Consider the following 25,444-nt stretch of genomic DNA (forward strand, 5'->3'; position numbering starts at 1 on the left):
ATTAACTTGGTCAAACATGATTAACAAAAAATACTTAAATGTAAATATAGCATTATTTTTTAATATTTTGTACGTTGATATATACTATACTATGCTAAGTTTAAACAACCCTGAATACAAAGACGAAATAAAACATATAATAATAAGATTTTAACTGTTAAGATTATTATTAATATAAACTTTTAAATTTTATTAGCTAAGTCCTAGTTAATAACTAACAGATAGTATTAATAAGTTAGAGTAGCCAGTCTATCCCAAAATAAAAACATTACTTAATTATACTGGATATTCAATTATTAGCCAACGAAAATACTAAATATAATACGAGAATTAGTGGAATATATTATAATCAATTGTGGTGAGTGGTGACGACCAAGTAGTCCACACGTATTTGTTTCCAATATAATCCATAAATAATGATCAATTAGATAGATTGAGAGGAAAAAAGAAAGACAAGAAAATCTTAAAATGGAGTTGCTTAACCACATGAACAAGAGGAGCTACAATGGCAACGGCAAACAATCAATATCATAATCAAGAGTTCAAGACACGGTTTTTTTACTTTTTCTTTTAGCAATAATGTTCATTCCCTTGATGAGCAGCCCTGAAACTGGTGCTTTATCTTTATGTTGTTGTTCTGTCCCTAAAATTAACCTACATAACATGGCTCTATCCTCCTATTTTATTTGTCTAAATTATTGACTTGTGACTTGTCATCTTCTACATACATGTTCCATATTCACTTACCTCCTCACTTGTTTTCTTCTATCTTAGCTTCAACTCAATAATAATAATTATGTTCCATCCATGTAGTATATCGACATAATACGTGAATAATATTGAATTAGCATATTGATGAGATATAGAGTATGAACCTATTACTATACATTAATGAACGAGTGGCCTGTGTGTAACTTAAATCATGTAACAGGTAAATGTTTCTTTAATTTTCCTATCTCTAAATTTGAATAGATAAAAATTTTAACAAATTTTGTTTAATACAAACTAGTTTGATATATTTTTTTTCCCAACAAATTATATCTTGTAGTATTTTTATGTTTTTATTTAAAGACGTTTACTTAGTACTATTTTCTATTAGAACAAGAAATCTTTCTTTTACTTTTTCCCTCGTACTGCCTTTCTTGACAGAAAAATAAACAGAGTTGCATAATGCATGTTTCTATAAAGAGACGGTTGTTAGAGAAGTCTAAGAACAAGTTCAACGGTGCAGTTCTATTATATTTTTTCTGACATGAAGAGCACTAACTATTGGAGAGAAGAGAAAAAGAGTCTCTTGTACAATTTTTGAGAAAAGATAGTCCCTCTGAATGAGAATTTGTATTGTCTAATAATAATTTGTCACATGACAAATTATTATAAAAATAACAACAATGCTAGGGAACTAAAAGGATATTAGTCAAAAATCAGCCAAATATCTCTAGGTGAATCCAAAATCTCTACAAGTTAATACATAGGGATGTTTCTTCTGCTAAGTATCAGAATGTTTCTTTTTCGTACTAAATGGATGTTCTTTTATATATTTTTCAAATTTTCTTGTATTAGAAATGTGAATGTCTCTATTTCTTTAAGAATTTCATAATTTTTTTTAAATTTTATAGATATTTAATTATTTTTTCTAAAATATAACTGGATATTTCTTTTTTAAGTATTAGGATATTTTTTCATATTAAATTTTTATATTTTTGTAATTGTTTAAAGACTCCTTTTGGCTAAGATTAAGTGTGTAGTTTGCAGTCTCTTTAATCATCAAAACAGCATCTAATATCCTAAAACGCAGAGAGCAACATCGTGATCACGTGGATAACTTCGAGAACTTGAATCTCTGCGTGACGCACCAGATTGTGGAGTCCTGGTCACGCGTCGCGCGTGTGCTGCTCGAGTGTTGCGGAGTCGGTGTCGAGAAGGCCGCGAGGGAGTGCTACGCAGTGGAGCGGATCTGGAAGCTTCTAACGGAGATCGAAGAGCTTCACTTATTGATGGATCCAAACGATTTGATGAAGCTGAAGAAGCAGATCGAGATTTGGTGTTTCGGCGATACGATGGCATTTTGCTTCCGGTCGAAGGAGCTAGTGGAGGTGACGAAGATGTGTAGGGAGATGAAGAGGATGGTGCCGGAGATATTGGAGGTGGAGGTTGATCCGAAGGGAGGGCCGGAGATAGTGGAGGCCGCAATGAGGGTTTATGCGGAAAAAAAGGAGAATGATACAAGGAATAGAGGCGGCGATGAAGAGATTCTTCTTCGGTTACAAGCAGGTTGTGGTGGCGGTGATGGGGAGTGCGGAGGCTGGTGGGAACTGAGTTGGTTCCGGCGACTCACTGATAGAAGAGGAGTGGGTCCCGGTGGGGAGACGGAGATGGCCTGACGATGAGAGAGAAGGGTCTGTGTGTGTGATTGTTGGAGGTGGGTAGGTTAATGTGAGAGAGAAGAGGAACGTTTTTATAGGTTTTAATTAGGTTTACTTAATCTTTTAAATTTTTTAAAATTTGAATTTAAAAAATTTAAAATTAATTAATTATTAATATAAATTAATGTGGCTTTATTTAGTTTTTGGCTGGTAACCTCTTGGTTTCATAATAATAAGAAATTATATTAAATAATTATATTTTTATTTAATTAATGATTTATATTAATTATTTATATCATAATTAATATTGAATATTATTTATATTATTATATTAAATTATAATTAATTAAATTTATTTACATAAAAAAATAAATTTAACTTTTACACCTTACAAAATAATTTTTTGTTGGATTGGTTAATTTTATTTATAAAATTTAAAATGCTAACCACATCATTAAAATTAGCCGTTGGAAACTAGCCGTTAGGGGTGTGCATGGGTCGGGTGAAACCGGGTTTGATGTGACTTAGACTCGGCCTGAAATATGTACCGGGTCCATTTATGAGACCCGAACCCGACCCTAGACCCGATGAAATCTATACCCTTTCGGGCCACAACTATACCGAGTGAAAATCGGGTGAAAACTGGGCCGTTAACATTATATTACCTTGATACCTTCTTGTAAGTTAGCATGTAAAAGTATCCAAATTTCTAAGACTCCAACCATTATTTGATATGGTAAAATTCACTTAGAAAAATATAACAAGAACCAACTCTTCTCTAAAATTAAAGCATAACCATAATCAATACTAATATTGCCTAATAACACCAAATATTTAAATCAATACAAATAACACAATATTATGCATTAGTCTAAAGTCTTATGCATTTTAAATATAAAACATTAACTTATAGTCTTATATATAATGACTAATAATACAAAATATTAAGGTTTACAATACTTAAATTCCACATAATAATAGCCATCATCCATCACTAATAATACAAAATATTTATTGTGTATGATGCCCCGGCCACCGGGCCGATTTCGGGTGACCCGAGCTATGGCCCGGATCCGACCCGAAATAATGACTGGGTCTATTTTTGAGACCCTTACCTGGCCCTAAATCCGATGAAATCACACCAAATTAGCCCCTAAAGTGTTCGAAACCGGGCCGGGCCATTCACACCCCTACTAGCCGTTATTATGTTACCGTTATTATTAATAAATTAATATTTTATTACTCTATATATACAACTTATATACACTTCTATTCTCACACTTTCTTCTACTCTTCTTCATCTTCTTTCAAGTTTACGAAATCAAAGTTCTGTTGATATTATTTTTTGTTCAAGAAAATGGATACCAACTAACTCAACTCTTTTTTCAATTATTTACAAAAAAAGGGATCCTAACCAACAAAAAAATAGATCCCAACCAATCTCAAACCTCAAACTCTCAAATTCTAAATTAAAACTTCACACTACCAAATACATTTCAAAATCCAAATCCACAAAATCTTCCTAATTTCAATTTTCAAACTCCTTATAATAATCAATTTCCTATATTTCAACCTCAAAATCAAAATTCACAAACATCATATTTTTTATTTTCATCCATATTTAACCCCTCTATTGGAAATGTTACTCCAACATCCTTGCCATTTCCAACTCAACTCAGTGCATCAAGACATAACTTATCTGGTGTTTGTGACTCTTCTAACCTATTCTCTCAGACTCCGATATAATCTAGTCCATATTCGCAATATTTAGATTTTAACAACCCTCGTGGATTAGATGCTATCGACCTCAATGATGATGATATTGAAAATCAGAGGCAAGATAGTATTCAACACTGGCATTGGAAGGAGGATGAGATGTTGATCAGTGCATGGTTAAATGTTTCAACTGATCCTATAGTTGGTACCGATCAAAAGAGCGAAATATTTTGGAGTCGAATTCATATCTACTGTGTAGAATTTTACGCTGACATGACAAGGGGGTAGTTGCATGTAAGAAACGATGGTATAAAATCAACAAGGCTGTTGTACAATTTGCTGGTTGCGACGATCAAACTAGTCAAAACATAAGGAGTGGTTCAAACGCTGAATATATAAAGGAGTTGGCCTATAAACTTTATTCCATAAATTATAGTAAAAAAATTCACTTTTGAGAGGCATTAGAATATGCTTCGTTTGGAGCAAAAATGGAGAAGCCAACTACCTACACAAAGTGGAGGCTCAAAGAGAACTAATATTAGTGTAACTGGAGCATACTCATCCTCATCAAATCCAGAAATACCGTTGGCTGACGAAACCGATGTGGACTCTCCCGTTCGCCCACAAAGATCAAAGAAGAGCAAGAGAAAAGATAAGAAAAAAAGCATAAATGTCTAAAGATCTTAGCAAAAAGAATCATCGATTGTTAAAAAACTATCTCTCATGAAAGATATTAAGAATATTAGAGAAAAGGAACTAATGGATATGAAAAAAGAAAGAGAAGCGGAGAGGGAACATAGAGCAAAGATCATGGTAATCAAAGAGAAGGAGTTACAAATGGAAGCGGCAATGAAAGAACAAGAATTATAAACTCAGAGGTATATTAAAGAAATTGAGATAAATGCAAAAGAAAGGGAACTGGCAAGGATGGCTAAGGAAAGAGAAAGAGAAATGGATATGCAAATACTTAATGCTAATACGTCTACAATGAGTGAAAAAGCGACGAGTTCTTCGTGAGATTGCATGTGAGAAAATAATCAATAAGTGGTTTACTTAATGGTTCCTTGTATTCGTAGAGTTAAGTAGTATGTTTTATTTTTATTGTGTTTTACTTGCATGTGATGTAGTCTGTTTTATTCATTTCCGATGTAACTTTTTAAATTAGTCAATATTATTGTGTTGTTATTGTTTATGAAAGTGACCATTGCAAAACTAGCCGTTTTAAACTTAAAAAAAGGCTAGCCATTAAGTAGCTGTTGCGAAATTAGCCATTTTAAACTTAGACAAGAAAAAACTAGTCGTTAAGTAGCCGTTGAGAAGTAGCTACTTGTTGTGGACACACTTATAAATATCAACTATCAATGATTCAACAACTCTATTTCAACTCTTGTTTTTCACCTCAAAAGAAGACTAAAAAATACATCTCTACATATGGCTATAAATTTTGATGATATGTTTAAAGAGACTTTGTATGGTAAAAGAAAACGGCAAGATAACACACTCATGGATAATTGGACCAATGAATGTTTATTCGATGATTCAGAAGAAGGTATCGATAGAAGCTCTATCTCAACTCCTCATAGATGGATCAACAGAGATCGAGAAGCAGGACATGATTGCCTTTTTCAAGATTACTTTGCAGATGAACTGGTGTATAATGCTAACATTTTTCGAGGGAGATTTCGAATGAGAAGACATGTGTTCCTTCGATAGTAGATGCTCTCTCAAACGTCTATCCGTATTTCCAATAGAGGGCCGATGCAATTGGAAGAAGAGGCTTGTCACCACTCTAAAAATGCACTGCTACGATATGGATGTTAGCATATAGCGTAGCAGCTGATGCTGTTGATGATTATGTGCGCATATGCGAGAGCACTACAATTGAATGTTTGAAAAAATTTGTTGAAGGTGTACTTTCGGTATTCGAGGATGAATACTTGCGAAAACTAAATCCAAATTATGTACAACGCCTACTACAAATGGCGGATGGTCGTGGCTTTCCTGGCATGTTGGGTAGCATTGACTGCATGCATTGGCAATGAAAAAATCATCCAAAGGCATGAAAAGGTATGTACATGAGTGGTTATAGTGGAGTTGCATCCATTGTACTTGAGGTTGTAACATCTTTAGACAATTAGATATGGCATCTGTTCTTTGGAATTTCTGGTTTAAATAACAATATCAACGTGTTAGATCGTTCTCGAGTGTTCGATGATATTCTAAATGACCGTGCTCCGAAGTTAAATTATACTATTAATGGTAATAATTATACTATGGGATACTATTTAGCAGATAGTATTTATCTTGAATGGGCCACATTTGTCAAATCAATCTCAAAGCCACAAGGGGAGAAACGCAAGTTATTTGCACAATACCAAGAAGGGCAAAGAAAATATGTGGAGCGACTATTCGGAGTGTTACAAGCACGCTTTGGAATTATACATGGTCCAGCTCGCTTTTGAAAAAAGAAGAAACTTGCAAACATAATGAGAGCTTGTATTATATTGCATAATATGATTGTTGAGGATGAAAGAGACACTTATGTAGGAAATTTTGCTCAAGACTTAGAGTATGACGATGTCGAAAACGGTTTATCACAACCTCAGCTGGGAGAGGAAGATTTTGTACCATACCATCAATTTCTCCAAAGAATTTCTCAACTTTGAAATAGGTAGCAGCATAAACAGTTGAAAGAAGACTTGAACACATATGGCAATTTCACAATGCTTATCGTCAACTATAGAGTTTAACTATGTTTTTTTTTGTTTTAAGTAATTTTACAAATTAGTGTAATCCTGAATTATATATTATATATTATTGTTATATATGAATTTTTTTAAATATTAATATCTTTTAATAGTGAATTATTTTTGAATTTATAAATTTAAATAATATTATTGAAAAAAATAGTAACTATATTAATTTTAATTAATTAATTAAGTGAAACCACAACAGAGACTAAAGTTAGTTCCTCCTAGTGGAGAAGAGAGAGATACTTTGAGTTCCTATTTACTGTTTATGACGCAAAAACTGATGTGGAGTTACTTTTTAAGATAGATGGGTCATAAATAGAGATTGGGATGAATTCTCTACTAGAGATGGTCTAAGTGGTCTGAGTGAGTCACATCACATAACATATCTGCTAACTCTTTTTCCATCATTGCATGTTATTGAAGATATATAGGATGGTGACTCCCCCTATAATGATATTTTCACATAAAGATGGCATTGCAAATTGTTAAATGGTTTAACATGTTTGATTTAAAATATTTGATTGAATCATCTAGCGATTCAAAATATCTTTACACTACAAGAAAGGCGTTGAGTACCGTCGAATTTACCGACAGATTTATCAAATAAATCCGTTGACAATTAGTTTGCCGTCAGAATAAATTTGACGGTATAAATGGCACCAAAAAATTTTTACCGGTAGATTATTTCGTCGTAATGCTAATTACCGGCGGATTTTGCGTTGAATTTTTCAATTAATACGACGAAGATAAGCAGTTGTACCGTGAATTTTCTGACGGCAATTTTGGTGCCATGTTATGTTTTCTGGCACCTATTTACCGTCGGATTGTTCCGCTAGTAAATCCGACGGTATGCAATTTTTTTTTACACAATTAGTGCACAAGTAGCAGTCAAATTAAATTTTTTTAAAAAAAATTTTTAGTGCACAAATTTTAAATACCAGAAATCAACTAATGAATATAATAAAAAGTCAAAAGTAAAATACACTGAAATAGACTTAAAATAAATTAAATTCCTAAATCCTACAGATCTCGATAAAGGTCGTCATCGTCGTCTTCCCCCTACTGTGACAGCAGATTAAGTGCTGATGTCGGTGCCCCACCAACAGCGTCACTGCCTCCAGCGCACATCTCATTGTACACCACTATCTGGTCTCACAAGCACTCTAGCCGCTCCAACTTCTCCGTTAGCTCTGAGCTGATGGGAACGGTATCTCTCACACGTGCAGGAAGCTCGTTGTACTTTTCTTCAGACTGTTGAGCTTGTTGATGAAGCTCTTGTGTTAGCTTCTGCACCTCCTCTCTCAAATTGACAACTTCCGCGGAATTGGCAGGGCTGGTGGCAGAGAGGCAGAGGCAGAGGCAGATGAAGCCGCCAATGTCGAAATGTGGCGGCGATTCTTTTAGGACTTAGAGGCGATCTCGTGCCAAACCCTATCAGGATCAACAACTGAGGCATTGGAACCGTGGTCGTCCCCACTAGGGTGGAATCGTTGGGTTGCGGCCTCCAATCTCTGCGTGTAGTCCTCTTGTGTAACATTCATTGTGATTAGGATGATAGTTAATTGACTTTAAATCGAATACATATATTTCAAACTTAGAATTAATTGAAATGTCATCAACATAAGTAAATCTCTCCTTGTTAGCCTTCAACATATGGGTATATTTAAAGGTCTCCGCCAATGTCATCTCACGCTCCAATGACTTAAACTACATATATTGAAACCAACTAATAAAATAAATCAAGTAACAATTAATTCAAGTAATAATTAATAAAGATTAGTAAACTATATACCAGCATGCTCTTTGTCTTCATGAGAGCCTACCGATATTTTTTGACGACCTTGGTGAAGTCCTGTTAGTTCTGTTCTTTAGACGGTAACGCTTGAACCCCTCATCAGTACTAAAATAAAGATCCAGTTCCTTCTTAATATCTGGACAGAGCTGAATCCTGAGGTGGACGTGCCCCTGACGAACATCTTGCAGCATACTGAAGTCGCCTAGCTATCCGGTGGTCGTAGATATTTCTGATAAAGATATCAGATTCCCTATCCCATATAAAGTTCTCCTGCATAAAGTAATTTAACAACATTAGTTCATCGAAATAAAATACAGTTAAAATAAATATAATTAATTCAACAACATTGGGTTCTTACCGTCCACTTCTGAAATCATCGCTCTTTGGTGTCAGTAGGGATCTTCGTGTAGCTTACGGCCATAGATTTTCCTATATGGACTTAAACACATACATTGGAGATCTCATGTATACATGCATTGTTGTTTGGTGTAAACCTATCAACTAAAAACTTAAGATTAGCAAATACATAAAAACATATAAAACTAAACAAATTCAAAATAGATTACAGATGAAAAACCTTAAAATAGTACTCACGCCTGCATGCGATCAGGTTAAATCCTCATCCGTATGACAAGCGGTAGTGGAGGAACATCTGACTAGGATGCATTAGAGGAATCACCCACCGCGATCTCTGTCGCTGAAGTTGTAAGGGGCGAAGGTATGAGCGTAGCAGAAGGAGCCACATAGTTGTGCTTTAGGACCATGATGAATTGTTGGTTCGATGGACCCGCCTATGACGTCATAGGGGTCGACGGGATAGTCGGGGTAGAGGGTGATGACTGAGAAGTCCCTGTGCTACCGGTAGTGAAAACCCTCCCTCTACCATGACCACGAGATCGACTCGTGACACTTCTATTATCTGTCGTTATGTTTGCAAAGAGAATACAAATTACACTAATCAGCATATATACAACACAAATTCTTTAACATTTATATTATTTCAAAAAAATTTTGACATAAACTCCCCTAAAATTGGACATATATTCATCTTTATGGTTCCCACAAATTTACTGTCGGAAATAAAAATTCGCCGATAATGATTTGACCTGACGAATTTCATAGCTAAACTGTCAATAAATCCACCGATAAAGTCAATAATACTCAGCGTTTTTCTTGTAATATTATGTAAAGATGTCTTTGTAGGAATATCTACCATACAAGACTCCCTACCAGCTTGGAAGAAAATGATTTACTCTCATTTCACATACACTTAGAACTAAACTCCAACATATCTGAAATAATATGTCCCCATTTGGATCTTACAAGCTTTCATTAGGCCTCTAAAAGTGACTCTAATCAAAAGTTTAGTAGTGTTCTGTGATCTCTATATATGTATTCTAAAGATCTTATCTTTGATAATACTTTATCTGCCTAAAGATAAGATGTGGGAGCGTTTCATTATTATTGCCAATTTGCCATAGTCTTCTTTTCCGAACAGTATTAGTATAGTGTTGCGATATTATTATTTGACAAGATTGTAACTTGTAAGCCACATGCTACACCCATTTGATTTGAAACTTTGAAGAAGTAGAGCAAATTAATCTCATCCAAAGTGGCCCGAAAGAAAAGGGAGTGATGCTAAAGTTCTGGTTTATTTTGTTGGGTTCATCCCAAAGGGTTAAATGGAAAACCATAATAAACCCTCATCACTTGTGTCTCATGCTTGACCCTCATTTTTTATAGGATAATGATATGAGCTTTAGCCACACTATTAAGCTGTATATTTGTTTCTGAGAACAGAATAAGATAAGACATTAAAAACAAGATAAAATAGATATAAATACAAAATTTTGTATTTTTGTATTCTATTTGGTGATAAATTAAAATAAATTATAAAAATTTAATTTATTTTTTTTTATTCAAAAATTTAAAAAAATATAATAATAAAAAATATAATTATAAAAATTAAGAAGAATAATAAAAGAAAAAAAATAAATTATCTCTTAGTAATATTTTTATATTCTTTCTGTTACAATAGATATAAAATATACTATTTTTGGACACAATACTTCTATCAATATTTTATCTGTCAAATATAATTTTGTATCTCCATGTCTTTGTGTTAGTATTCTGTCTGTGTAAACAAGCGCAGTCTTAGAGACAAGGGTGGTGTTTTTGTACTTGCTAATCGCTTTCAGGAGAGAATGGACAATCACTAATGGCCGCTGGCCTGCATGATTGGACTTAGAACTTGTGAGTTAAATTTGGGAAGAGATGTCACGTGACTTTGATTCGAAATTCAAGTAGAAGATATTGGAGGTCATGCAACTCTACACGTGGTCCAATAAGGTTGCACTTTATTGGGGCCTAATGCCAGGTCCTCACTTGACTAAATTTGCCTGAATTGGAGGAGCAACATGTTTAGGTGCAATTTGAGTTAGAGAATCGTAAGACAACAAAGGGGCAAGTTTTATATCATGAGGGTCTGTATCTCTATGCTTATTAATTGGCATAAGTACTCCTAGCCTAATATAATACTAATTTAAGCAAGCATTACTCATTTTGTAGTATTTTATTTTTTTTACCATTTTTCAAGGTATCATCATCTATATATATGTTATCATCAATGATGAAATTGTGTATCAAAGTTGGTTTTGAATATTATAATACAATGATCTAATCTAAAATCTCTCCTCAATCTCTTCCTCCCTACCTGTGGCCAACTTTTATTTTTGTGCATGCATGTCTGTGGTTTGTTGTGTTGTCTCAATATAAATATATAATTAATTACCAAACGTACGTGTCTTTGAATAAATTGAAATGCCTTGTTTGTCCTTGTCTCGCAGCCTGTTTAATTTGTTTGGGATCGGAAATAATAAACTATTAATTTCTAGAATTAATTACTCGTTGTTAATTGATGCTAGACAAGACTGGTTAACTAACATTGTTAATATCGGCTTTCAAAACGTGCAACACTTTTTCATTTTCTACAATCGACATAATATGTAAGATGATGATCTAGTATATAAAGGTGATAATCACAACATTGTGCTGCATATTGAACAAATTAAAAGGTGGTGCAAAATAAAATAATGTAACATTGCTTAGCTTGTATACATTACATGGGATTATTGTGAAGTTTATGATAAAATAATGTAATGATAAGAGAGAATAGATGGAGGCAGACCTGAAAATGAGGGACAAATGCGCTTGTTTTGCGAATATGCTATGCATAGATAATGTAGAGAGGGTTAATAACGACAAGGTTAAGCACTCTTAATTAATGGCAAGTCGTTTTCTTGATGATTTGGCACAAGGGAGACATTATTATTGTGACACACACTACTTCGTTCCATTATAAGGGGCCACCAATAGTTTTTTTAAGCCATTCATTACAACCTTATAACTTGTATATATATAGAGAGAGCAACCAAGTTCTGTGGTGCTTCATTCTATCAAGTTAGTTAGTTGCTTTATCAAACTCTATCAAAACTATATCTTATTGTTAGCTTTTTACGTGATGGCAAGGCGACAATGTTTGTCAATGAGAATTGGGAAGCCTACTCATGAGTTGATGAGACGGTGTTCGAGGCAGTTGAGGGAACAAAAGACTAGGTTTTATATCATATGGAGGTGCACCGTCTTCCTTCTACGCTGGGAGGACTAAGTTTAGGAGTGGCACCATATACATTATAGTATAGCGAGTTTTTTTTTTATCTTTGTTTTTTTTGTTAGTGCTAGTATGCTACTCTGTTAAAAAAACAAAAAAAAGTGCAGAGTACGTAGCAGTTGAAAGGCTTCATCAATTACCAACTTTTGTGTTTGCTCATCAAGTGTCTAATAAGGTGTTAATTTAATATGAACAAACATGCATGTACAGCACTTGCATCATATGGTTTCTTTCTTTCTATATATTTTCATCTTTCTTTTACTCTCTTAGCTTCTCAACCTTCCCAAATAACCTTCCAAGTTTTCTTTTCTCTGTTCTTTTCATGTATGTATATTTTGCTTTGGAACCATCGTTTTTTTTTTTTTTCCTTGAATCCGATCCTTTCTTGTTAGACCCATTTGTAGAAAACAATCCCCTTCTCTTAAGTTATGTTTACAAAAATCGTACTCCTCCTCCTTATCAAAAAACAAAAAAAAAAAAAAGAAAAAAAGAAGAAAAAAAGAAACTTGTGGTATGAGAAACTAAGACACTGCTTCGGTGTAGATAGGATAGGACATCTCAAAACAGGTAATAGAATTGAAAACAGAAGTACACATATAGGCCAAGGTTCAAGCGCGCCACAGAAAATTGTTATTTGTATTAATTTCTTTTTAATGCACTTTGATATACATTTTTATTTTTAGATATAAAAATAAATATAACAAAAAATAAATAAAAGATAATAGTACAAAAATTATTTCTCATTGGCGAAACTCTTGAAGGAACACATACCGTGTTATGCTGGGAGGAGGGGTGTGTGTAGCTGTCTTTCCACTCCATGAGTGACAAATTTGTACTGCACATTAAATAGCCCACTCTGTGCTAGTGCATCAAGCCACCAAGGACCGGATTATACACATCTCTCTGCCTACTTTATTTGGTTCTGTTCTAGGTTTTTAACTACATTTATTTTCTTATACGTTACGATCGAGTACGGAATTCTTCAACAGCGTACAATTTATAGAAATAATGAGTGTTAATCATGATGATATTTCATATCCTATATAGCCACGTAAAATTTTTCCATTGAATAAGTACGAAGATAATTCCGTATCAAAAGCCCTTTTGCATGTTCTAAGATACGGATGCTATCACCCAATACGAAGAGTCAACAACAGTGTCTTGGATTATTTAATTACGTTCTAGATCAAATTAAAACTGGTATTTGTCCAATCCATGAAGCGATAATTAAACGGAAATGTGGATAGGATACATGTTACAATAACTTTCCATTAGCATTTAAAGTGAGGGCTGGTTTGAGAATTGCCTTGATAGAGTTGGTAGGTACGTTTTGGCTCCATCAGCAGAAAAGTTGGCAGAATTACTCCAATAATCTTAGCTTTCTTTAGGATATCAATAAACATACATGCATATATAAATACTCCCCTTCAGAAGGAAAACTTGTAAAACTTATAGATAACAAAATCAAATAAATAAATAAAAACTATCCAGAGCTTTTCCTTGTAAACATCATATTGCTGACACAAAAAGCAACCACTCCGTACTAACGGCTCTTTATCTGGATAATTTAACACATAGTTCCTTCTTGTTACCTTGTAGAATTGGATCCATGATCCTCTGAAGACTTCTTAGGAGTTTGCCCAGGTTTACTTTGGCCTCCCTGGATGTTTAAGAAACAAGACCACAAAACACAAACATAATGAGCTAGCATTCATGCTGGATAATTACATAAGATACTTCAAGCTACCTAAGTGATAATTCAAAACCCAAACCCTGTAGAAAGTGGAAATTTGACTTCATATATCAACTATGGCAAGAAGAAGAAGAATTAATCACTTACTGCTCCCCTTTGACCAGTCAATCTTCGAGTTGATGGAGCTCGTGCGACTGAGGAAGCAGCTGCAGCTGCAGCCACACGTATTCTGCAAAATATAATTTGCACAAACATCAGAACTCATATTTGCATTAGCTTCATCCATCTCCACCACTTAAGTTTCGAAGGTTCGTTCTCCATTTACCTCTTATGAACATCAACATATTCATCTGTCTCATCAACAATTTCTTCCTGCATGGTAAAACAATTATGATAAGCAGAGAGGTTAGACTTCAGAAGGCGGGGATGATTAAAACATTGGAGAAAGGGAGACGGAGGGGCATATTTCAGAAAAGAAATTTACTTGCAGAAGTTCTTCAAATACGTCTTCCAAAGTGATAATACCAATCACTTCACCCTCTTCAATATTTTCTAATGAATTTGTTTTGCTGTCACTACGTTGCAAACCAGTTAGTTTATTAATACTGGGTGACCTTGAAGACTTGTCAATATCAACAACTACACTTTCTGATTTATCGTCCTGGTTCTGAAGTAATGGAGTAGTCAACTGTGAATCCCCATCAAAAATAGTGCTTTCTTCCTGTTTCTCTTCAATTATCTGCGGAGTTTCTTTCCCTTTCGACTTGGCTTTAACAACAGCGGCCATATGACTACTTCCTTTTTGGAACTCATTAAGAATATCATAGAGAGGCATATCTGATGGAACCCTGTCCATATAAATAACCGTTACACAACGGATATTATGCCATTATATGGAAAGCGAGATAATACATTAATAAAGACAAGCACACCGTGGAATTCTCCGAATGGATACAGCACTGACAGGGGTCTCTGTTTCTGGCCGTACAGTGAGGAGACTTTTGACCTAATAGAAAAAGAATTAATGTAAATAAGAAGAACCCAAAAAGGCTACATAATCAGGAAAAAAGTAGAATTCTGGCAAGGTTAAAACCTACAAGCAGAAGACCGATAATATTCTTTGGATTTCCAGAATAGACAGGAACTCGGCTGTGCCCCCGAGCGAGAATTTTTCCCATTGCCTCCCTGATTTTAGGTTGCCAAGGTTAACTTTTTTTTGTTTCGGGAAAAAAGTATACACACTAAGAATTCTCCCCTGAATGCAACCTAAGAATTTCTAGCTCTAACATGCAAGCAAAGGCAGAAAATATATCTTCAGCAGCAAGAATAGCAAGAATTCATCTTAAAACATTAGAGACATTTTAAAAACAATTATGTTACCTATTTACACCCTACTGATAAAAGAATAATGACCATGAATATAAGATAACCAACCAGTCCAATTTTGAATTAACATCCAAAGAAAATGTTGATTCGATAGGAGTCATAGCCTCCTCAGCAGTCTGTTCGAAGACAAAATTAAGAAGAAAACACAAGACCCTAGTTAGAATTTACCAGTAAATGCAGTAGCCTTCACATGTTTCCACTTTCCACCATCACCGTGTGCTATAAAACTAAAAATAGTTAAGAAACCTCAAATTCTGCCGCATTGATATGACAAATTGAAAACCGCATTGGATTGCCATGTAACAAAACACTAATGTAGAGGTTGAAGTCAATATGTTGTGTGAATTAGAGAACTTACCTTTTCAGTCAAATCAAGCGCTCCACTAATAATTGTAGTCTCATCATGTGTAAGCTCACCACCTTTCCCAGCCTTACAACAAGCAAATTCAATATTTGTTAATCAAAGAGAAAGACAAGACAGTTGGTTTGATTGATGAACAATAACAATATATACCTCCTGGCTGTGAATGGACACAAGAGCTTTTAATTGAGCACGCCTAAATAAAGCCTCATTGTGCCCCAACAGGTAGTCCAGAACCTGGAACAATTGTTATTCAGAAAATTAAACCCTTGCAGGCATGGTTGCTAACACACTAGAGAATTCTTCTTAACTAACCAAGATGCGTTTAAGTGTCCACAAAACAACTCCAAGAAGATCTTAATCTGTGCACACATCATAATCTAGATAACATCTTTGCAATAAGTTCTGTAGAAGACTATACCTTTCCAACGGGATAAGCAACTGGATAACAGATTAACATCAAAATTCGAACAAGCCATGCAAGGTTGGCACCTACAGCAAGACCATATCTACTACAAATTGCTTGTGGAATAACCTGAAACCATCAAACCAAAGAAGCACTATTTCAAAACTTGAAAACACTGATTAGGGACAAAAACTCTGAAATAACATTGAGAGGGAAATGACAAACCTCCCCAAAGAAGAGAACAAAAGTGACAGAGAGAATGATGGCAACAAACTGATTGAATAGCTTATCAAGGTATATGGGAAGAGCCTGCAGATTGCAAGTTCCAAAGCCAACAGCTATTTAAGAGTTAGGCAGGGTTTAGCAATCAGTACGAAACTCTACATACACAATTGCGAATAGAAATTGATTGGAAGGAGTTGTAGAAAGGGGATTGCAAATTCAATACCTCCATGGCAGCAGCATTACAGAGAAGCAAAGTGACAAGAAGCTGGTGCTGTTTCTGAACCACGGGAAGTATAACCGCTACACCGTAGTAATAAGAATAGTTAACAGAAAAGAGAGAAAGAGAAGAGGAAGAAGAGGAGTAGTAGAGTACCGGCTTGCTTCTTCTCGGAGGGAGAACCACTGCGCTGAAGGATCTCGAGGTCGACGAGACCAAGAGACATGAGACCGAGGGTGAGGCCGGACATGATTCCTGCAAAGAGCACAAGGAAGCAGGAGATTCCGGCGTACACGAACCACCACACATCGCCAAACGGAATCTCGCTGCCAAGAGCTGACGCCGCCTGAACCTGAGGGTGGTCCCGAGTCAACATCCGAGTCACCATTAACGCGCTAAGCAAATTTACCATCCTGATCCTCGATTCAACAAGTAATTCTTCTACTTCTCTTCTTCTTCTTCCAGCAGAGGTGGGATATGCTATGGTAGCAGCTAGGGGTTGTCAGAATCCAACCGGTGATTAAACCGGTTAAATTACTAACTATTTGCAACTCAATATGAGAGAGTGAATAGAATTTTTTTTTTTCCCTTTTCTCCCTCTGTTTGAAAAAGTGGTGATTGATTAATAATTAGTAGCAGGTGATTGTGGCCATAACTATCAGAACTAATAATTAAATTGGTCAAATTACTGAATTACTAATTAAATTGGTTTATTCAGTCTCATTTAAATTATCAATTGTGCAGAGATTAATCAAGAAAAAGAAAACACCTTAAAAATTAAAGTTATAATGCAAAGGCTGAAATTATGACTTTTTTTTTTTAAATATATTCTGTTAAAAAATAAACTAATATAGCAACATTCTAAATGTTTTTTTATAAAGATAAATATTATTCTAGAAAAATCTAAGTCACATTTATAAATTTAAAGAGGGTAGTCAATAGCAGAATAACTATAAAAATAGCAGCAACAGGACGAAAAAATACAACCAAAATACAAATTCAATACTGGCACAAAACAAAACAGTTTGACGATCAATTAGTCTGTCTTTTCTTTCTCGTTTCCAAGACTCTATATAAAACCAAATCAATCTTTTCATCTTCTCCACATTCTTTGTTGAATATTTTTTTGTTTCTAGTTTTTCATATAATCACTCTCTTTTTGTACTTTTTAGCAACTTTATTCTAAACATGCAAGGAAAAACAGAAGGACCAAAGAACAGAACATAGAAGACCCCTCCCTGAATGCAAAATAAGAAAATATAACAAAAAAACTTCAACTCAAATGAAAATTTTATCTTAAAACTTAAACGGCTAAAATCTTTTCATTTTCTCTCTCTTTAAAAATAAACTCTTATTTATTACCACTGACCGCCAAATCAAACCATTGCAAAGTAATTAATCCACTAAGAAAATTAAAGAGTGCCACACAATACCAGAAAAAAGACACTTTTATTGAATCGTCATCATTTGATTATCAAGCTAGGAGACAAATTTTGTAGTGTTAATGAAAATATCTTCTACTCTATTATCTCTCTCAGTTTTTCCAACTTTAGTATACAAGCCTAAAAAGGAAAAAGAATAAAAAGAACAACAAATTAAATCAATTAGTTTTACATACAAATACAATTCATCTAAACCTAATACAAATTAAAGCAATCAGTTTTACATTCAAATACAATTAGCATCAATAAATTAAAACATAAAAAATCAAGTATAAAAAAATTAATAAGAACAACTTATTATACCTAATGTAATTTATTATGTAGTACTCTGTTGGACCGACTGTGGAGAGCTCTTGACAACCGGGGAGACTTCGGAGAGGAATCAAGCGAGAGAACATAAGATGAGAAGACACCACATTCAACTCAAAACCTTTATGTTCTCTCGCTTGATTCCTCCCCGAAGTCTCCCCGATTGTCGAGAGCTCCCCACGGTTGGCCCAACAAGTGGTATCAGAGCCGATGGTTAATCGGTCTGGTGGTTTTAAGGAGTATTCAAGGTGAAGCATCGAAAGTCTTCCCGGTAAAGGTGGTCCGGGTGGCGTGTCCTGCGGTGTTTTTCGGCGGTGTGATGGACGAATACTCATGGTGGTGGAGGAGCTAGAGGGGAGTTGATGCTTGATGTGGAGGCTCACACTTGAGGGGGAGATTGTTAGTGTTGCAAGTGTGAGAAGTGTTGAAGTTAGTCCCATATCAAAGAAAGCAAAAAAGAGTGAGAAGTTTATAAAATGAGAGACCCATTAACTTGAAACCTTAAGGTTTTGAGTTGGATGTGGTGTCTTCTCATCTTATGTTCTCTCGCTTGATTCCTCTCCGAAATCTTCCCGATTGTTAGTGAGTTTTTTTAGAGACTATGTTTTGTGGTGGCTAAAGTTACCTATAGTTGACTGGCCAATAAGATAACTAGAAAAATATGGTAACTCGAAATATTATTATAATGGCAGAGTGGTAATTACATGTCCGAGAACCATTTTTTGATGGATTGGACTTTGAGTGAAATGGACAATAAATAAAAAAAAATAAAATTATAATGATATATTTCAAAAAATGTGTGTCAAAGTGAGACGAAATATATAATAATTGGATTCTTAGTGAATTAAATAGTTAGAACTAGTTAAAAAAAAAGATGATGGAAAATAAAGTAGTAAATATGCAAAATAAAGTAGTAAATATTGTATTCAGTACGAAAATAAAAATAATAAACATTGTAATGTCTAATGCTCAGGATTCTATTATAAACAATTGTTATCATTTGTAACAATATTAAAGTAAAAATATTAATTAAAATGAAGAAAGTTGCTACCATTGTTCATATTTGTAGAACAAAATCTTACATAATAATAAAGTGTGAAAATCTATACTATATTTATACAATTGTAAGTCTTTAATATTTTTTTTGAAAAAAAAAAAGAGTAAACTCTCTCTTAGTTGGTAAATTTTAAAATCTAATGATTAAGTTAATTACCATAAACGCTAACTATAAGTGATCCCGTTATTTTTTTATCTATGATATATTATTTATATTTTATAGAAGTTTTAAGAACCATGAAAAGCATAAGAAAATTATTATTGTAACTTGTAACCAAAGACTTTTATACTAAACACTAAAAAAGTAATGAAATTAAATTTTATGTGAGAGAAATTGAAAACCATAAACTAATATTATTACAAATAATATTCAATTAATTATAAATTACTTAATTAATAAATAGAAGAACTATATATCCTCCATATTTGTAACTATTTTTTTTGTTTGACCAAAATAAATTTTAATCTTTGTAGTTAAATATAAACTCTAAAATTTGTATAATTAAACTAATTATCGTAAAAGCTAAGCACATGGATGACTCATTTATTTTTTTTATCTATAATATATTACTTATATTTTAAATATGCTATGAGAACAATTAAAAATAAAAGAAAAAAATTGTTATTTATGAGAACAATAAAAAATGTACATTAACTTTATTACTAATAAAATTAAATAATTTAAATATGAAAACGTGAATCATATATATACCTTTTAAATCTTAAATCTTAAATCCTCAACTTAACAACTTTTAAATTTAATTTATTATAATTTCTAATCTCTGAATATTCAAACCTTTTGATCTAATTTAAATTATTTTAACTACACCGTGAATATTAATTCTGATGCCATTAGTCACGAATACATAACTTCTTAACTTAAATAATCCCAAATTTAGCATGCTAATATTATTTATGCATTTTACTTTATTAAAAAAATATTAAAGATTTACAATTGTATAAGTATAATATAACTAGTACCAGTTTTTTTATTTTAATTAATAATTTTTATTACTTTATTATTGTTTACGATGGAATCTTTGAGCATTAGGTATTACAATGTTTACTTTTATTTTTGGGTTGTATAATGATACAATGCTTACTACTTTATTTTGTATCAACTCCTTTTTTTTTGGACCTGGGCCATGGGCCAGAGATCTGACCCGGCCACACAACCAGAACCCGATTCACCCCTAACCCGATCCTGCTAGTGCCCGACCCTAAATCTAATGTCATCTTTCTCGCCTTGCTCTCTGTTAGCGCTTTATGTTGCCGCCGGAAGCTCCCTTACCAGACCGACTTGTTGCATGGATTTGACGCCTGAAGCATCCTTCCCTTTTGGTATCCTCCGGTCCAATCTGCAAAGTATCTTTCTGAGTTCTCCCGCATCTCCCGTTTTCCTCGATAGCCCGGTAATGAAGCCTCTGATGGTGGGTCCGCCTTGGAACATCCATTTGGCCTGTCTTGGCCGCAGTGATCGTCTGCCTCGAAGCAATCTGCATAAAACAAGGCACCTCGGCGCTCCCTCCTCGATCTAATCTCCAAGCTTCGCCAATTGGATTGCTCCTCTCTTCAGTTGGCGCATGCGATGCCATGGGTCGATGCTGCGCTCCCCCTTCAGCTTCTTGCATGTCCCGATCTTCCATGTCCACCCCCTCAGGTAGCTCCTCTTCTGTTTGATTTCTTTGCTGGTTGGTTGGAATTGGAACCCCTTTGGCTGGATTTTGTGCCCTTTGATTATGCTGTAGCATTGCGAACCTAGCTTCTATTCTGATTGTGTTCCTGACAGGATTAGGAGTATTGAAAGTCCACTGGCTTCTTAGATCATTCTTCACTGCCATAGCTGCCAGTTGGCGAGCTTCTATTTTGCCTTCCCTTGGAGTCCAGGTAGCTCCCACATCTGGCGCCTCTTCCAGCAGTTGCAGAATGTCTCTTAGGATTGCGTCTGCTTCTGCCATAGGCATTCTAGCCTTAATGGCTTGAACCAGCGGTAAACAATCTGTCTCAATTATACAGTTTTCTATTTGTAAATTCTTTATGAGAATGAGAGCTTCTCTATATGCCTGAGCTTCTGCTGCTAGTGCTGAATTTGTGGTGAATTTTGATGTTGTCCCAGTGATGATCTTTCCCTGCCAGTTCCTGATAACGACTGCTGAGGCTGCCTTGCCTGTATCCCTATGGAAAGCCGCATCTGTGTTAACCTTCAACCTATTTTGTGGTGGGGGCCTCCAGGTAATTCTCTTCCTATCACCAATCATGTCTGTTCTTGGATTTTGGCTTGTGCTGCTTCCCTTTGTTGCATTGTGAAATTCTGCTGCTAAATGTTCTGCATTAATTGTTACCTGTTCTAGATTGATTTTTGTTTGCTGGAATATGTATTGGTTCCTTGCCTTCCATATACACCAACATACACACCCCAGATTACATAAAATTTTCTCCTGATCCTTTCCTGTCCAGCTTTTTATTTTCTGAACTGTTTCCATCATCCATTTTTCGAACGAGGTCACATTATAGGCTGTAGGCTTATCTGTACATTTACGCTTATACAAATTTATATTAACTGGCAGAATTCTTTCCACTGCTTTCCATAAGAACATTTTAATCTTTTGTGGCACTAGTAATCTCCATATAGTCACCCAAACCTCCCTGAAGTTCTGACTTGACGAGGCTTTGTTGAATTTTGTCTCTTCCTTTGCATCTTTCTCCTCTTTCACAGCACGGTAGCCTGATTTTACTGAATATTGTCCGTCCACTCTATATGGCCATATAAGATTGTCCTTCTTGTTAATCAGGCTGATGGGCGTTCTAGTAATCAAATCTGCTATGTTCCCGGGAATAATTCCTTAATTCTGTTCTCATCCCAGCCCTTCCCCTGTTTTATTAGCTCACTCACTTTTCTAATTTGCTCTTCTCCACTTCTCCCCATTTTACCTCTTCCTGCCACCCAATTATCCCCCCAGATATCTATCTCCATTCCACTCCCAACGCTCCATTTGCCTTTCCTTCTAAGGAAATCCCTTCCCTCCAACAAGCTTTTCCATATCCATGACGCGTTCCTTCCTTCTCCCGCTTCCCACAGGCTGCAGTTGGGATAATAAATTGCCTTAAGAATTCTTGCCCAAATTGCTTCCTCTTCTTTTAGTAGTCTCCAAGCCTGTTTTGCTAGGTGCGCAATATTTTGGCATTCTAAATCCTTAAACCCCAAGCCTCCATTTGTTTTACATTTAGTCAATTTTGTCCAACTTTTCCAATGAATACTTTTTTCCTTCCCGTTGTTTGCCCACCAAAACCTGGCTATTGCTGCCTCGATTCCTTTGCAGAAGGATTTAGGAAATTTGATGACATTCATAGCAAAAGCCGGGATCGCTTGTATTACTGCTTTTATCAAAATCTCCTTTCCGGCTTGATTTAACAGCTTATCTTTCCATCCTTGCATCTTGTCTAGTATTTTCTCCTTTATCCACTCCAGCGCCCTATTCTTGGATCTTCCCCATCTCGCAGGCAACCCTAAGTATCTTCCTAGATCCTCCCACGCCGCCATTCCGGTGATCTCTTCTATGTTCACCCTCCTCTGTATAGATACTTGGCTTCCAAAAATCAGCCCGGATTTCTCTGTGTTGATTCTTTGACCTGACACTTCCGTGTATTTGTTTAAAATCTGAATGAGTTGATACATCTCCTCCTCTTCCGCACCTGCAAAAATTATGCAACCATCAGCGAATAACAGATGAGTAATGACTGGTGCTGATGGGGCTAATCTTATTCCAGAAATTAGCTTATCCCTCCTCGCCTTTTCCATGAGATTAGTGAAGCTTTCAGCTGCCAAGATAAAGAGGTAGGGTGATAAGGGATCTCCCTGTCTAAGACCTCTTTGCGGGGTGATCTTATTAGATAGCTTCCCATTTATTTTAAATCTATAAGTGGCGCTTTTTACGCAACTCATAACCAGCCTCACCCATTCATTACTGAAACCCAATTCTTCCATGACCTTCTGCAGAAATTTCCATTCCAATCTATCATAGGCCTTATTCATGTCCAATTTCATGGCTAGGTCTTTGCTTCCCGAATTTCCTTTTCTATTTAACGTATGGAACGCTTCCTGCACAATAACTATATTGTCTTGTATGAGTCTTCCTTTGACAAAGGCACTCTGAACTGGAGATATGATTTGATCAAGCACTTTCCTTAATCTCCCCACCAAGACCCTTGTTACAATCTTATATGCAAAATTGCAGCAATTTATTGGTCTAAGCTGATTGAGACTTTCCGGTTGACTGACTTTGGGTACCAAAACAACAGTAGTTTCCCCTAAGTCCCCAGGAATGAGACCTTCTTCAAAAATTTGCTTCACTACTCCACAAACTTCTTTGTTCAGGATCTCCCAGTGTTGTTGGAAAAATAACCCATTCAAACCATCTGGCTCCAGAGCCTTCAACCCTCCCATACTAAAAACTGCCTCCCTTATTTCCTCATCATTAACTTTTGCCATCAGTTCCTTATTCATCTCTCTGGTGACTCTCCTTGGTATGTCTCTTACGCAGTCTTCTAGATTTCTGTCCCCTTCGGAGGTAAATAACTTAGTATAATGCCTTTCCACTATCCTCATTATGTCTTCCTCTCCTTGTATCCACTGCCCAGTTTCATCTCTCACTTTGTCAATTCTATTCCTAATTCTTCTCTGAATGGTTGTTGCATGATAGAATGCTGTGTTTTTGTCCCCTCATTTTAGCCATTTCAACCTAGATCTTTGCCCCCAATATTTTTCCTCTTGTTTCTAAAGTTCTGATATTTGGTTCTTTAATTCCCTCTCTTTTCTCTGATCTCTTTCCGTCAAATCAGCCTCTTGGATATGATGTAGCTCTGATTTCTTTCTTTCTAATTCTTTATCTGCTCTCTTGAACTTCCATCTGCTCCATTCCATCAGCTCCCTTATGCATCTGTTTCTCTTCCTTATGAATTGGCCCCAAGAATTTCTGTTTCCCTCGTTCTGTTGCCAACTCTTTATGATCACCTCTTTGCACTCCTCATGCTCAACCCAAAACGCCTCAAACTTAAATTCTTTTTTTATCCGACCTCTTGGTTGAGTATCCAATATAAGCGCACAATGATCCAAACTTATAGCTGGAGCTGCTTTTAGACTAGCGTACTGGTATATCTGCAACCATTTCCAGTTCACTAACACCCTATCTAGTCTTTCTCTAGTGATGAAATTGTTTCTAGGATTGCTAAACCAGGTGTATTTACTTCCTTTAAGGTCAACATCCATCAAGCCATTCTCATTTACAAACCTTCTAAATGTTTCTAAGCAGATTTTTTGTTGTGGAAGAAGACCTACCTTTTCTTCTTGACTTAGTATATCATTGAAGTCCCCCAAATAAGCTTGAGGTTCCTCCTTGCTTATGTTACTTACCATAAGCTCCTGCCATAGCTTCCTCCGCTTTTGAAAAATAGGATTTCCATACACAAAAATACCCTGCCAATTCAGATCATTATTAATGTTAATATTTGCTTTAATATAGTTATCACACCATTCATAAACATTAACATTAACATTAGATTTTCATAGGAGACATAGTCCACCGGACAAGCCCCGGGGTTCTACCCAAAACATATTAACAAAATTCAACTTCCTTCTTATCCTATTCATTCTATCCTTACTGGCCCTAGTTTCCATTAGAAATACTTTGAGCGGCTTGTCTTTTTTACATAGATTGTATAACTCAGAGATTGTCGGGGCAGCCGCAATTCTCCGACAATTCCAGCTGATTATACTCATGGCTGAGGTTAGGGCATGTTAAGGCCCGCCTCCTCAGCCATTTGTCCTTCCTTGAAAAATTCAGTGTCCTGTATTGCTAGTTGATACTCCCCTGAGTCCTGAGAAGTATTGCTGTTCTTCAGTTTCTTGGGCTCCTTCTCCTCATACTCCACCCTCCATTCCTTGTCTGTTAGCAAAGGCACCTGTATAAGTTCTCTTTTCCTTTTTAGATTCAGTTTCATTTCCAGCTTCTTAGCTAGCTTTTTTTCCCAATCTGCCTGTACCTTTGTTCCT

At 35.3% G+C, this 25,444-nt stretch overlaps 3 protein-coding genes and 1 pseudogene across 3 annotated transcripts; 2 read left to right on the forward strand and 2 right to left on the reverse strand.

Annotated features, from left to right (window-relative positions):
* The first annotated feature begins 891 nt into the window (after positions 1 to 891).
* LOC127740517 (nematode resistance protein-like HSPRO2) lies at positions 892 to 4,370 on the forward strand (annotated as a pseudogene).
* A 1,526-nt stretch (positions 4,371 to 5,896) lies between these two features.
* LOC127740518 (uncharacterized) lies at positions 5,897 to 6,544 on the forward strand. The gene is made up of 2 exons (XM_052251534.1): positions 5,897 to 6,095; positions 6,276 to 6,544. Exons 1-2 carry the CDS (start codon positions 5,897 to 5,899, stop codon positions 6,542 to 6,544), a joined length of 468 nt encoding a protein of 155 aa, XP_052107494.1.
* Positions 6,545 to 13,461: 6,917 nt separating this feature from the next.
* On the reverse strand, positions 13,462 to 17,234 carry LOC107458256 (DUF21 domain-containing protein At4g14240). Its single transcript, XM_016076454.3, has 13 exons — positions 16,745 to 17,234; positions 16,595 to 16,671; positions 16,372 to 16,455; positions 16,162 to 16,275; positions 15,894 to 15,977; positions 15,738 to 15,809; positions 15,428 to 15,495; positions 15,091 to 15,178; positions 14,926 to 14,999; positions 14,478 to 14,841; positions 14,319 to 14,365; positions 14,141 to 14,222; positions 13,462 to 13,960 (listed from the first exon to the last, which is right to left on the reverse strand). Exons 1-13 carry the CDS (start codon positions 16,998 to 17,000, stop codon positions 13,889 to 13,891), a joined length of 1,482 nt encoding a protein of 493 aa, XP_015931940.1. The 5' UTR covers positions 17,001 to 17,234; the 3' UTR covers positions 13,462 to 13,888.
* Positions 17,235 to 20,651: 3,417 nt separating this feature from the next.
* LOC107458226 (uncharacterized) lies at positions 20,652 to 24,001 on the reverse strand. The gene is made up of 2 exons (XM_016076424.1): positions 22,327 to 24,001; positions 20,652 to 22,213 (listed from the first exon to the last, which is right to left on the reverse strand). Exons 1-2 carry the CDS (start codon positions 23,999 to 24,001, stop codon positions 20,652 to 20,654), a joined length of 3,237 nt encoding a protein of 1,078 aa, XP_015931910.1.
* Positions 24,002 to 25,444: the final 1,443 nt, after the last annotated feature.

This window comes from Arachis duranensis, chromosome 7 (genome assembly GCF_000817695.3).
Source record: "Arachis duranensis cultivar V14167 chromosome 7, aradu.V14167.gnm2.J7QH, whole genome shotgun sequence".
NCBI classification, from domain to species: domain Eukaryota; kingdom Viridiplantae; phylum Streptophyta; class Magnoliopsida; order Fabales; family Fabaceae; genus Arachis; species Arachis duranensis.

Excerpts from the sequence above, each read along its gene's own strand:
- LOC127740518 (XM_052251534.1), top strand. The coding sequence starts at position 5,897 with ATGTTAGCATATAGCGTAGCAGCTGATGCTGTTGATGATTATGTGCGC. Across the intron at positions 6,096-6,275 it reads TGGCTTTCCTGGCATGTTGG|ATCGTTCTCGAGTGTTCGAT; the intron begins GTAGCATTGACT and ends TCAACGTGTTAG.
- LOC107458256 (XM_016076454.3), bottom strand. The coding sequence starts at position 17,000 with ATGGTAAATTTGCTTAGCGCGTTAATGGTGACTCGGATGTTGACTCGG. Across the intron at positions 15,179-15,427 it reads GTTAATTCAAAATTGGACTG|GGAGGCAATGGGAAAAATTC; the intron begins GTTGGTTATCTT and ends ACCTAAAATCAG. Across the intron at positions 14,223-14,318 it reads TATGTTGATGTTCATAAGAG|AATACGTGTGGCTGCAGCTG; the intron begins GTAAATGGAGAA and ends TATATTTTGCAG.
- LOC107458226 (XM_016076424.1), bottom strand. The coding sequence starts at position 24,001 with ATGAGGATAGTGGAAAGGCATTATACTAAGTTATTTACCTCCGAAGGG. Across the intron at positions 22,214-22,326 it reads TAATTGGGTGGCAGGAAGAG|ATTTGATTACTAGAACGCCC; the intron begins GTAAAATGGGGA and ends GGAACATAGCAG.